General features: G+C 47.5%; 1 protein-coding gene across 2 annotated transcripts in view; it reads right to left on the reverse strand.

Moving 5' to 3' along the window:
• The window catches only part of celsr1a (cadherin EGF LAG seven-pass G-type receptor 1a), a 103,693-nt gene that overhangs the window by 3,771 nt on the left and 87,422 nt on the right, over positions 1-12,500 (reverse strand). The window contains exons 18-32 of one of the 2 annotated variants that reach the window (XM_031582649.1): positions 12,254-12,463; positions 11,328-11,511; positions 10,918-11,061; positions 10,346-10,541; positions 9,640-9,807; positions 9,079-9,205; positions 8,337-8,537; positions 3,758-3,932; positions 2,880-2,992; positions 2,466-2,545; positions 1,976-2,102; positions 1,540-1,665; positions 1,299-1,390; positions 195-298; positions 1-43 (exon numbers count right to left, since the gene is read on the reverse strand). The exon at positions 1-43 is cut by the window's left edge and continues 104 nt beyond it. In XM_031582649.1, coding sequence (XP_031438509.1) covers positions 1-43; positions 195-298; positions 1,299-1,390; positions 1,540-1,665; positions 1,976-2,102; positions 2,466-2,545; positions 2,880-2,992; positions 3,758-3,932; positions 8,337-8,537; positions 9,079-9,205; positions 9,640-9,807; positions 10,346-10,541; positions 10,918-11,061; positions 11,328-11,511; positions 12,254-12,463 — 2,090 coding nt within the window. Of the gene's footprint in view, positions 44-194; positions 299-1,262; positions 1,391-1,539; positions 1,666-1,975; positions 2,103-2,465; positions 2,546-2,879; positions 2,993-3,757; positions 3,933-8,336; positions 8,538-9,078; positions 9,206-9,639; positions 9,808-10,345; positions 10,542-10,917; positions 11,062-11,327; positions 11,512-12,253; positions 12,464-12,500 lie in introns of both variants that reach the window. The other variant, XM_031582648.1, reaches the window with a different exon arrangement.

Below are 12,500 nucleotides of genomic sequence, written 5' to 3' on the forward strand. Positions count from 1 at the left end.
CTGCTGTGCTCGTCCACTGACAGCTCACTGTCCGAGTCCGAGTCTTTACAACACACACAACCACATCAGAGAGGAACGTTACAGAACATTAGAGAACACTGTGCCAATCTGTAGACAATCTGTACAGAAAACAGGACCATATCAGAACGCATAAGAGGAACTTTAAAGAACTTTAATAGATGGCGGTGTCGTACCATCAGCCTTGGTGCCATTTCTGTGGAAAATGGAGCCGTCGATGTCAGCGATAGCAGCCCTCGCACCACTGGAGGACACACTGGGCTTCTGACCAGAGTCATCTCTGAGGGAGGGAGAGGGAAGGGGGGAGAAGGAGAGATGAAGGGAGTCAGAGAGAGAGAGAGAGAGAGAGAGAGATGGGAGAAGGGGGTGAGAGAAAAAGAGGGAGATAGAAGGAGGGAAAATGTGGGGCAAGTGCTCTTGTTAAACATTTGTAGCCTTGACATCTCATAGATCATCTTGCTCATCTCAAAACATGTCTCCACATGTAGTCTCAATGTCAATACACCTGCATTCTTACCAGACCAGCCATACACCTGCGTTCTTACCAGACCAGCCATACCCCTGCATCCTTACCAGACCAGCCATACACCTGCGTTCTTACCAGACCAGCCATACCCCTGCATCCTTACCAGACCAGCCATATCCCTGCGTTCCTACCAGACCAGCCATATCCCTGCAAACTACAACAATGCTACAACTACAATGCAAAAATAAGAGCATGCCCTATTACATAGCAGGAGAACCAAAAGTAGGTGTGTGTGTGTGTCTGTACATGTCTGTAAATTCAGCAAACAAAGCACTTGGCAGACACAACCATGCACATTAGCTCTAAGTGTTTGTGTGTGTGTGTGTGTGTGTGTGTGTGTGTGTGTGTGTGTTTGCATGTGGGTTATGAAGCCATGCGGCTGGGAAAGAACACTGCTCATAGTGATTCATGCAACAGTGGGAAAAACATGACAGAGAGAAACAGAGAGAGCGATAGAGTGAGTGTGTGAGAAACAGAGAGAGCGATAGAGTGCGAGAGAAACAGAGAGACGAACAGAGAGAGCAATAAAGTGAGTGTGTGAGAGTGAGAAACAGAGAAAGTGATAGAGTGAGTGTGTGAGAAACAGAGAGAGAAACGGAGAGAGAAACAGAGAGAAACAGAGAGAGACAGAGTGTGTGAGAGTGAGAAACAGAGAGAGAGAGGGAGAGGGAGAGTGTGAGTGTGTGAGCCATGCCTTGCCATGCACAGCATTAGTTACCTGAGTGTGTAAGCTAGGTAGCTGCTCTTTGCTGACCTGCCCGGCGTCTCCAAGGAAACTGTTGACTCGCCAATGGCCGACCGGTAGATGGTGCCGTCCTCTGTGTACGTGTTGCAGTTCAGAGAGCGCTGGAGATGAAAGAGTGTGTTAATGTGTGTGGCGATGGGTGTGTGTGTGTGTGCAAATATGTATGCAGAAAGGTGAGTAGGCTTGTAAATGAGTGTGTGTGGGTATACAGTATATGTGTATATATATGTGTGTGTGTGTATATCCTCACAGTGAGTAGAGAGGCACGTGTGGTACTGGACTCCTCTGGTATGGGCTTCTTCCCAGTAAGGACGTTCTTCAGGGTCTTCCTCACCTCCTTGTTGAAGATGCAGTGGAAGAAGAAGATAAAGATGCCCTGGAGACACACACACACACACACACACACACGCACACGTGCACACACACGCACACACACACATACCATAGAGAGAGTTAGCGAGTAATACGCACAGATTCAAGCAAACAAGCTACACAGAGAATGAAAAGGCAAATATTCAGTCTGACTAGAGTTGGCGACAATACTGTGTGTGTGTGTGTGTGTGTGTGTGTGCTTAGATCGAAGTGAACTAGTAGCTGTTATAGCGCAGATATGGATCCTGAGTAGTGATTCAGCTTCAGGGATATCCGCTGGTCTTGCTGAGTGTGTGTGAGTGTATGAAGCTCACCTGTAGACAGCTGAAGATAGCGAACAGGTAGTGGAAGGTCATGACGTCGCTGTTGACGGCCATCAGACCCAGAAGCCAGGTGGCGCTGATGAGCAGCAACAGCAGGAAGGCCATACGCAGAGCAGCACTAGAGAGACAACATGAATATGTGAGCACGGACACACACACACACACACACACACACACACACACACACACACACACACACACACACACACACACACACACACACAGGCCATACACAGAGCAACACACACACAAACACACACACACACACACACACACACACACACACACACACCCACACGCCCTTGACTGATGTTATTTTCAAGGAATGTTAATTAAGATGGTGTTTCTCTCTTCACCAGTAATTAGCTGGTTCACATGGCCCCTGTAAGTTCTAATTCTACACACACACACACACACACACACACACACACACACACACACACACACACACACACACACACACACACACACACACACTCACATGGTTCCTGACTTCTCAAAGGAGCGTTGCCTGCGTCCACACGAGGCCTTAGCAGCCAGCACAAAAATCACTATGTTGACCTGCATTAGAGAGAGGAAAGGAGGAGGAGGGGATAAATAAGAGACGAGTGAGAAGAGAAGAGAAAGAGATAAGAGAAAAAGGAGATAAAAGAGAAAGAGCAGAGAGGGAAGAGGCAAAATGAGAATGAGAGAGGACAGCCCGGAGAAATGTGAGTGGCTCCAGATAACACACAGCACACTGAACCACAGAGGCTCCTTATTCATAGCACTGATCAGCCTTCATACACTCTGAAACAGTACACTACATCAGCCTAATGCAAGACACTACATCTGCCTAATGCAGGACACTACATTTGTGTGTGTGTGTGCGTATGTGTGTGTGCGAGTGTCTCACCAGCACGACCACAGAGATAGGTCCAGCGAAACTCCAGATGAGTGTGTCATGGACAGACAACCAGCAGAAGTCTGGGTTCCCATAACCCTGAGGATCCAAACCCACTGCCAGACCTAGAGGGGAGGGTAGGAAAACACACACACACACACACACACACACACACACACACACACACACACACACACACACAGACACAGACGGCAAACACAATTAGGTTTCATTAGAAACGGTCATGTGTAAAGTAAGCTATGAAACAGTCATGTGTAAAGTAAGCTCGGTAAACGGTCATGTGTAAAGTAAGCTGTAAAGCAAGCTACATAAACGGTCATGTGTAAAGTAAGCTAGGTAAACTGTCATCAACCATGTAAACAGTGTAAAATGCCATGTGTCATGTCAACTGAATAGCCAGCAATATCATGTCAGTAGCCGTAGAGTGATGCCAGGCTGCTTGCCTGTGTGCCAACCTTGCCCAGCCCAGCCTCTGAGCTCCTGCCAGTGGGCAAACTGACACCTGACTACCCACCGCCCCACTGTGATTACACAGGACAGAGACTCTTCCAGGAGGAGATAGCAGAATACACTCTTCTCAGAGAAGAGATACCAGCACACACACACACACACACACACACACACACACACACACACACACACACTCATCGTCCTCCTTCTCCTTATCTGACCTCTCCCTCATTCCCACAGGGATCACACACACAAGGAGGGAGGGAGAAGGAGAGAAAGAGAGTGTTTGAGTTATGTGTGAGGTGTGTGTGTGTGTATGACAAAGGGACAGGAATGCCCATGGTCAATGTCTGTGTGTGTGTGTGTGTGTGTGTGTGTGTGTGTGTGTGTGTGTGTTTGTGTGTGTGTGTGTGTCTCACCTGTGATGATGGCAGGTACACCCCAGCCTATGGCATAGTAGAAGCGCATGTGTCCGTGGTTGATGTTTCTGACCTCGGTGAGCATGCGGTAGATGTGGAGACCCTCCACAAACATCCAGGCGAATGTGCACATGTAGAAATAATGCAGCAGGATGGCAATCACCGTACACACAAACTACAGGAGACAGAGAGAGGAGAGAGATATAGAGAGTTTATATTATTATCATTATTATTTTTATTATAACACTCTGCTTTGGGAACACTGTACATGAACAGCCATTCCAATAAACCTACTTTGAATTTGAGAGAGAGAAAAACAGAGGGAGACAGAGGGAGACAGAGAGAGAGAGAGAGAGAGAGAGAGAGAGAGAGAGAGAGAGAGAGAGGGAGGAAGAGAAGGACAAGTAGATGAAATAAAGGAGGATTAGTGATTGCAGGTCATGGGGTCGAAGGTGAAAGGTCATGGTGCTGCTGTTCTTTCCTCCTCACCCCCTAGGGTCAGGCTCCTATGCCATCACAGCTGGAATGCACACCTTTCCCTGGGGGAGGGGAGGAAGTGTCTGTCTGTCTGTGTGTGTCTGTGTGTGTGTGTGTGTGTGTGTGTGTGTGTGTGTGTGTGTGTGTGTGTGTGTGTGTGTGTGTGTGTGTGTGTGTGTGTGTGTGTGTGTGTGTGTGTTACGGGAATCTCCCAGCCTGCACTCAGGACAGACCAGGAAGGGTCATAAATCTCAACCTTAGCAGAGAGGTGTGTGTGTATGTGGTGTGTGTGTGTGTGTGTGTGTGTGTGTGTGTGGGGGGGGGTATAGAGTGTATAACAATATATTTGACACGGTGTGTGTATGTTTGTGTGTGCATGTAATTAGATGTGTGTAAGTGAGTGAGTGTGTGTGTGTGTGTGTGTGTCTGTGTGTGTGTGTGTGTGTGTGTGTGTGTGTGTGTGTGTGTGTGTGTGTGTGTGTGTGTGTGTTACGGGAATCTCCCAGCCTGCACTCAGGACAGACCAGGAAGGGTCATAAATCTCAACCTTAGCAGAGAGGTGTGTGTGTATGTGGTGTGTGTGTGTGTGTGTGTGTGTGTGGGGGGGGGGGGGTATAGAGTGTATAACAATATATTTGACACGGTGTGTGTATGTTTGTGTGTGCATGTAATTAGATGTGTGTAAGTGAGTGAGTGTGTGTGTGTGTGTGTGTGTGTGTGTGTGTGGTGTGTGTAAGATAGAGAAAGAGACAAAGTGTGTGTCTTTGTGTGTGTGACTGATAGGCAACATTCCTATGCGCTGAGACACAATGCTATTAATTACAGCTTACAGAGAGAGGAATCCCATCAGCACTGAGCAGGAACTCAAAGGTCTGGCATCACACACACACACACACACACACACACACAGATCTGGCACAGAACTACTTGCTTACTGGGCACTCACACATCTACACTCTCTCACTTACATACACACACTCACACAGGCCTGGCACCAAACTACTGCTACTGGACACTAACACATCTACACACTCGCTCTTTCTCTCACACACATGCACATGCACGCACATGCGCGCGCACACACACACACACACACACACACACACACACACACACACACACACACACACACACACACACACACACACACACACACACACACACACACACACACAGGTGTGGCACAAAACTACTGGCTTCTACATCTTCCAGTGTTCAGCTTAAACACTTTGGTATTATTTCCCATGGAAGCATTTACTCCATGACGTTCTGTTAAATCCCCAAATCTCTAACCCAGTATCTCAATCCTAGTATCTCAACATCTCTCTTTTACAGGCTCCCTTCCTCATCTTTCAATTCCCGGCCTCCATCTCCCTCCCTCCCTCCCTCCTTTGTGTTATGAGTTTCTGATATACTAGAAATCCCCTCTTTAAGTGTCTCTCTCTCTCTTCATTTCGCTTTTCGTTTTCCATCTATTCTTTCCTTCCCTTTTCCCCTAGTTCCAAGGAAAAACATACAGACACACACACACACACACACACACACACACACGTCCCAGCCTGCCTCCTAACACAAGCCCAGGGGGCAGCTACGTGACTCATCCCAGCACGGGCTCCAGTTTGTTTTACCTCCATTAACGACTGATCTAGCATCAGTTTCAACTCCACTAATGACTGATCTAGCATCAGTTTCAGTTCTACTCCCCTCTCTACCAGTGAGTACCAGCCCCGCTCTGCTTTACCATCACTGTTGGCTGATCTAGGACCAGTCTGCTCTGCTCTGTCTAGATTACTATCACTGTTGGCTGATCTAGGACCTGTCTGCTCTGTCTAGATTACTATCACTGTTGGCTGATCTAGGATCAGTCTGCTCTGCTCTGTCTAGATTACTATCACTGTTGGCTGATCTAGGACCTGTCTGCTCTGTCTAGATTACTATCACTGTTGGCTGATCTAGGACCAGTCTGCTCTGCTCTGTCTAGATTACTATCACTGTTGGCTGATCTAGGACCTGTCTGCTCTGTCTAGATTACTATCACTGTTGGCTGATCTAGGACCAGTCTGCTCTGCTCTGTCTAGATTACTATCACTGTTGGCTGATCTAGGACCAGTCTGCTCTGCTCTGTCTAGATTACTATCACTGTTGGCTGATCTAGGACCAGTCTGCTCTGCTCTGTCTAGATTACTATCACTGTTGGCTGATCTAGGACCTGTCTGCTCTGTCTAGATTACTATCACTGTTGGCTGATCTAGGACCAGTCTGCTCTGCTCTGTCTAGATTACTATCACTGTTGGCTGATCTAGGACCTGTCTGCTCTGTCTCACTCCTCTCAGCGATGTTACACTGTAGTTTCCCTTTGCAGCTGGGTGAGCTATCAGTGAGCATAGACCGCTGAGTGTAGACAGTGTAGGCCCAAAGCCCTGTGATGGTGTGTCCTCTACATCTTCTCCTTAATTATCTCTTTCAGTGAAAACTTACTAGTCTCTCCATTCCCCATTCCCCATCAGCATTGGCTATTTCAGGATCAGTCTATCTCCGCAGCTCTTCTCCTAGAAGCATTACCCAGTGAGTGTGTTAGCCCACTGATCCAGCAGTGGTTGAAGCATTACCCAGTGAGTGTGTTAGCCCACTGATCCAGCAGTGGTTGTACATTAGCTGTAGGGCTTCATCTGTCTTCAGTCTTACATTACGGAAAGGTTGTCTCCATTACCACGAGATTAGGGTTACAGGCCTCCAGCTGTTGCCCAGACAGGCAAACTCACACACACACACACACACACACACACACACACACACACACACACACACACACACACACACACACACACACACACACACACACACACACAGATATGTACACACACAGACACACACCGACACACACACACACACACACACACACACACACTGTGTAAAACAGCTGTAAAAGGTGGGTGTGTGTTGTAAAACTGGTCAATGGTGGGAAAAGATGAGTATATGCAAGGAGTGCTCCAGGACGGGAAACACCTTCACCTTTGCAGTACTCCTCAATGGCCACAGGAGGAGCTATACACAACGTGTTCTATATGAATATCCTATCCAGTATTGCGTCCATGCACTGTACTTCTCCCACTAGTGAAATAACTTTATTTTATGAAGTTAAAATGTACACGAATGCCAGCTGAAGTTGAAATGGCAAAATAACTTTTGAAGTTTCTTGAACATTCTGATTTTGCTTTGTGTCTCCTCAAGACACTCGACATGTTCGACATGAATCTGACATGAATCTGACGTAGATGAGTGATTAAACATGTCATGTCAGGAGGAGTTGTGAAAATTTCCCCTCAGAAAACTCTGCTACTTCAGACGTCCGCACTTTGCCAAAACACTCAAAGTGTGTGAGCGTTGGCCGAGGCACAGAGGGAGTTGTGGGTGCAGCGCAGGGCAGACGTACACAAAGGATTAAGACGTACACAAAAGCTAAATCCCAGGTGTTTCAGCCATCCTGAGCTGAAAATGAATCACCTGTCACGGAGCAGTGGCTCAGTTAGGATTGGCCTCAGGGAGAGAAATTAAGCTTATGATCTTTCTTCATGAAGGAATTCTTCATTAAATACACTTTTCACACACAGTCATACACTCTCTTTTCTTCTCTCTCTTCTCTCTTTCTGTTCTCTCTCTCTCACACACACAGCTGCTCTGTGTTTCATAAAGTATGTGTATGTTTGTGTGTGTGTGTGTGTGTGTGTGTGTGTGTGTGTGTGTGTGTGTGTGTGTGTGCTAGTTTGTATGTGTGTGTGTGTGGGGGGGGCTCCTCAGGGGGAATACCTTCAGCATCTAATCCAACCAATTTGTCAACAGGAGTCTGAGCGCCATGATCCTCATCTATTCATAAACTCACAATTACTGAATTAACAGGCTGCCTCCTAGCAACCCTCACCCTCTCTACAGATGGAGACGCCTTCATGTGTCTGCACTGGTCTCATCCTGGATGTGGGTGTATAAATGCGTGTGTATTGTGTGTGTGTGTGGTCTGTGGGTGATTAAATGCGCGTGTATGTGTGTGTGTGTGTGGTCTGTGGGTGTATAAATGCGCATGCGCGTGTGTGTGTGTACTGCTCACCGGGTTGTCAGTTTGGTTGATGCCGATGAGGAAGACGAGCTCGGAGAAGAAGAGCGCGGCCACTAGGTTCTTGTGGATGTCGTGGAGGTTGGAGCGCAGGCGACGCAACAGGGCCAGCAGGATGAAGGTGAGGAGCAGCGCTACCAGGGACGCAGTCACAGAGGTGTACGTCACGATCTTCAGGGGCAGCACATCCCCATGCTGAGAGAGAGAGAGGGAGGGAGGGAGGGAGGGAGAGAGATGGAGAGAGAAAGAGAGAGAGGGAGAGGGAGGGAAAGAGAGGGAGGGAGAGAGAGGGAGAGAGAGAGGGAGGGAGAGAGAGAGGGAGAGAGAGGGAGAGAGATGGAGGGAGGGAAGAAAGAGAGAGAGGAAGGAAGAGGAAGAGAGTAAGGAAGGGATATAGAGGGAGGTAAGAAGGGAGGTAGAGAGAAAAAGAGAGAAAAGGGAGAAAAAGGGAGAGAGAGGCTCATAAATTAGAGGGCACTGAGAAGACGAGGGGAATATATTTATATAAATTCCTTTTAAATGGGTTTCAACAATCCATTCATCCTGCTAAAAATACCCTTTTATAACCACAGACCATGATCCAGAGAGACTGTTTACAGATACACCGTGTGAGTGTATGCGTGTGTTTATCCTACCAGTTGAGTGAGGAAGGTGAGTTTATGTATGTCTGTATGTAACCTATGAGCTCAGTGAAGTGTGTGTGTGTGTGTGTGTGTGTGTGTGTGTGTGTGTTTACCTCTCGTTTGGAGATGTCCATCATCACAGCAAAGCTGGTCATGTGATTACACTGACAGCTGATGTGGGTCCGGTTTCTCTTGACCAACTCACAACCCTTGGAGGACCAGCCGCCAGTCCCACCAATCCTGCGCACGCACACACACACCAATGGAAAAAAACAAGTACTGTTACATAAAAGTGTGGGGAGAGACAGAAAGAAAGAGAGAAAGAGAACAGGACAGCGTTTGAGTGTGTGCATTGTGTGTTGTGTGTGTGTGTGTGTGTGTGTGTGTGTGAGACGCACACAATGGAGTGGTTCAAGAAGACACACACAGGTTTGCTCCTCTATTCGCTCTGCAGCAGACTGTCTGTGTGTGTGTGTGTGTGTGTATGTGTGTATAAAGGATTGTGTGTGTGTGTGTGTGTATGAGAGAGACGTACGCGATTGAGTGGTTCCAGAAGACACACACAGGTTTGGTCCTCTACTCGGTCTGCAGCAGGCTGTCTGTGTGTGTGTGTGTATGTGTGTATAAAGGATTGTGTGTGTGTGTGTGTGTGTGTGTGTATGAGAGAGACGTACGCGATTGAGTGGTTCCAGAAGACACACACAGGTTTGGTCCTCTCCTCGGTCTGCAGCAGGTTGTAGTCCAGCAGGATGGGCTTGTCCAGAGGCAGAGAGAGGCGCTCCCCTTCACTGTGCACCGTCGTGCTCACGATGGGCGTGTTGATGACCGGACGCTTGGGTAGCCTGAACACAAACACACACACACACACACACACACACACACACACACACAAATGAGGAACATAGTATAGTAAATCCATGCATACACATTGGAGGTGTTGATGACCAGACGATTAGGCAGCCTAAACACGCAGATACATACATGACAAAAGCAAAAACACAAGCAACAACACAAACAAACAAACAAACAAATCAATCATTCCCTTCTGAACCATCTTCATACACTATACTACACTATACTGAGAGCTTGTGTGGTACCTGTCCGTTTAATTGCACTCATTTAGTTAACGAATACGAACACAGTTTTGTCCAGCAATGTGCATTGTCTTGCTTGTCTTTGGTAATGTGTGTACTATTTGCATAGTATGTTTGGTCTGTGTGTGTGTGTGTGTTAATGTGTGTGTGTGTTAATGTGTGTGTGTGAGTGTGTGTGTGTGTTTAACAGTGTGTGCGAGTTTTTGACAGTGTGTATGTGAGTGTGTCGGTGTGTGAGTGTGTTGTGTGTGTGTGTGTGTGTGTGTGTGTGTGTGTGTGTGATTACCTCAGGCTGCGACGGTCAGGGTCATAGCGTTCGGGGAGGAGCTGGCCGAGGGAGCGGTACACGATGACTGCTGCCACTGGCAACGGGGCGTAGCTCTCTGCACTCCTCCTCCTCCTCCTCCTCCTCATCACAGACTCAGTGTGGTCTTCCTCAGTCTGAGCCTCCGTGGGGGTGGGGGGCTCCTCCGTGGGGGGGGCTAAGGAGGAGGAGGGGGAGGGGGAAAAGGAAGGGAGAATTGGGGGTGAGGGGGGGATGAAAAAGAAAGTGATAGAGAGGGGGGTGGGGAAGAGAGCGAGAGTTATGTTGCTCTGACTGTACTTTTTGTACATATGTAAACCAAAATAGAGATAATGTGCAATACATTTGCACATTATCTCTAGTGAACATATATTTGACATATCTTCAACAGTGATTGGAGGAAAGTAACAAGTGATTCATTTTGTATGCAACTTTGATTTAATATTTAACTTTGAGTATATTTGAGTACAAGGCACTGTTGATACTGCTTCAGAATACCACAAGGATTATTCTGATACTGTTCTATGTTCTAGTCTTCTTCTTCTTCTTCTTACGGTTGTTCTGCAGGGGTCTGAAGGAGAACTCTGGGAAGAGAACGGAGGACTTGAGATCTTCGGGACACACGTCCTGGATGTCCTGGAAGCGGGGGATCTTAGCAGTGTCCGGTTCTGAGGGGTCCAGGTAATCCACGGCAATGACTGCAAGAAGGAACATTTAGAGAGAGAGAGAGAGAGAGAGAAAGAGAGAGAGAAAGATGTTTACTTACTCTGATTAAATGTGCACAAACGGGATGGATGCTTTTCTTTGAAAACTCAATTAACAAATTAATCTGCACTGATTTGACTACCCACTCTCTTGACTCCCCCTGTGTGTGTATGTGTTTGTGTGTGTGTATTCACACAAGTTGTTTAACACACCCCACTCTCTACCTGCAGTGTGTGTGTGTGTGTGTGTGTGTACTCACTCATGTTGTCGGTGACAATGGTGAAGGGTTTGAGGTAGGTGTTCTTCATGTTCTGCACGAGTGTGTGTGTGTAGTCCTCGAAGCTGTGCAGCAGGTGGGCGGTGCCCCCCTCCGAGCGCTGGATGTGCTCCCAGTGCGGCTTGGTGCCCGGGTGCAGGATGGCGCTGCCCGCTTCAATGATGTTCTGGAACATTCCCAAGAGAAACGGATAAGTCCGCATAAGCTACCTCTGCCAGCTTCTGTTAGAGGGGTTTGTGTGGTGTGTGTGTGTGTGTGTGTGTGTGTGTGTGTGTGTGTGTGTGTGTGTGTGTGTTTGTCTGCAACTCTTTCTAGCAGCCTCATAAGTAAAATGCAAATGTTGTAAAAAAATGCAGTCACACTTCATTTAGATGTATAAACAGATGCGCAGACCATAAACAATCTGTTCAAAACTCTGTTAAGTACAATGTATAGTTAAGGTTAGGGTTAAGCTTAGGGACGGTTTGAATTTTCAACAAACCATCTGTAAAGTCTCTATTCAAATAAAGTGTTGCCAGATATGCTGCATGAAGCCTGCAATTCCAAATGCCTCCTAATTTGCCGGTGAGGAGAAAGTGAGCATAATTAACCCTGGGGTTCTGGTGTGTGTGTGTCTGTTATAACCTTTTGACTGAAGCTGGGTCTTGGCCAGGCATTCAAGTCTACACACCCACCGCTAGATCTCTAGCCAAACTAACATCATCACAGAGTTCAGTGTGTGTGTGTGTGTGTGTGTGTATACTGTCTATATGTGAGTGTGTGTGTATACTGTCTATATGTGAGTGTGTGTGTGTGTGTGTGCTTGTGTATACTGTCTATATGAGAGAGTGTGTGTGTGTGTGTGTATACTGTCTATATGTGAGTGTGTGTATAATGTCTATATGTGAGTGTGTGTGTGTGTGTCTGACCTGGTTGAAGTCGGCGTCCTGCGTTGCGGTGAGCTGGAACCCACTGCGCCGGCTCTCGTACTGAAGAACATGCCGGAGCAGCTGGAAGGCCACGCGCACGTCGTTCCCGTAGAACACAGTTGTGTGATTGGTGGCGTTCTGCAGCTGGCGTGCAATGTCCTTAGAACGCTCGCCATCCATGCGGGACTCGTTACGATGCAGCTCCTCATTCTGAACGAATGATAGACAGGGGGGGTGAAGCAGAGAG

This window comes from Clupea harengus, chromosome 16 (genome assembly GCF_900700415.2).
Source record: "Clupea harengus chromosome 16, Ch_v2.0.2, whole genome shotgun sequence".
Classification (NCBI taxonomy): domain Eukaryota; kingdom Metazoa; phylum Chordata; class Actinopteri; order Clupeiformes; family Clupeidae; genus Clupea; species Clupea harengus.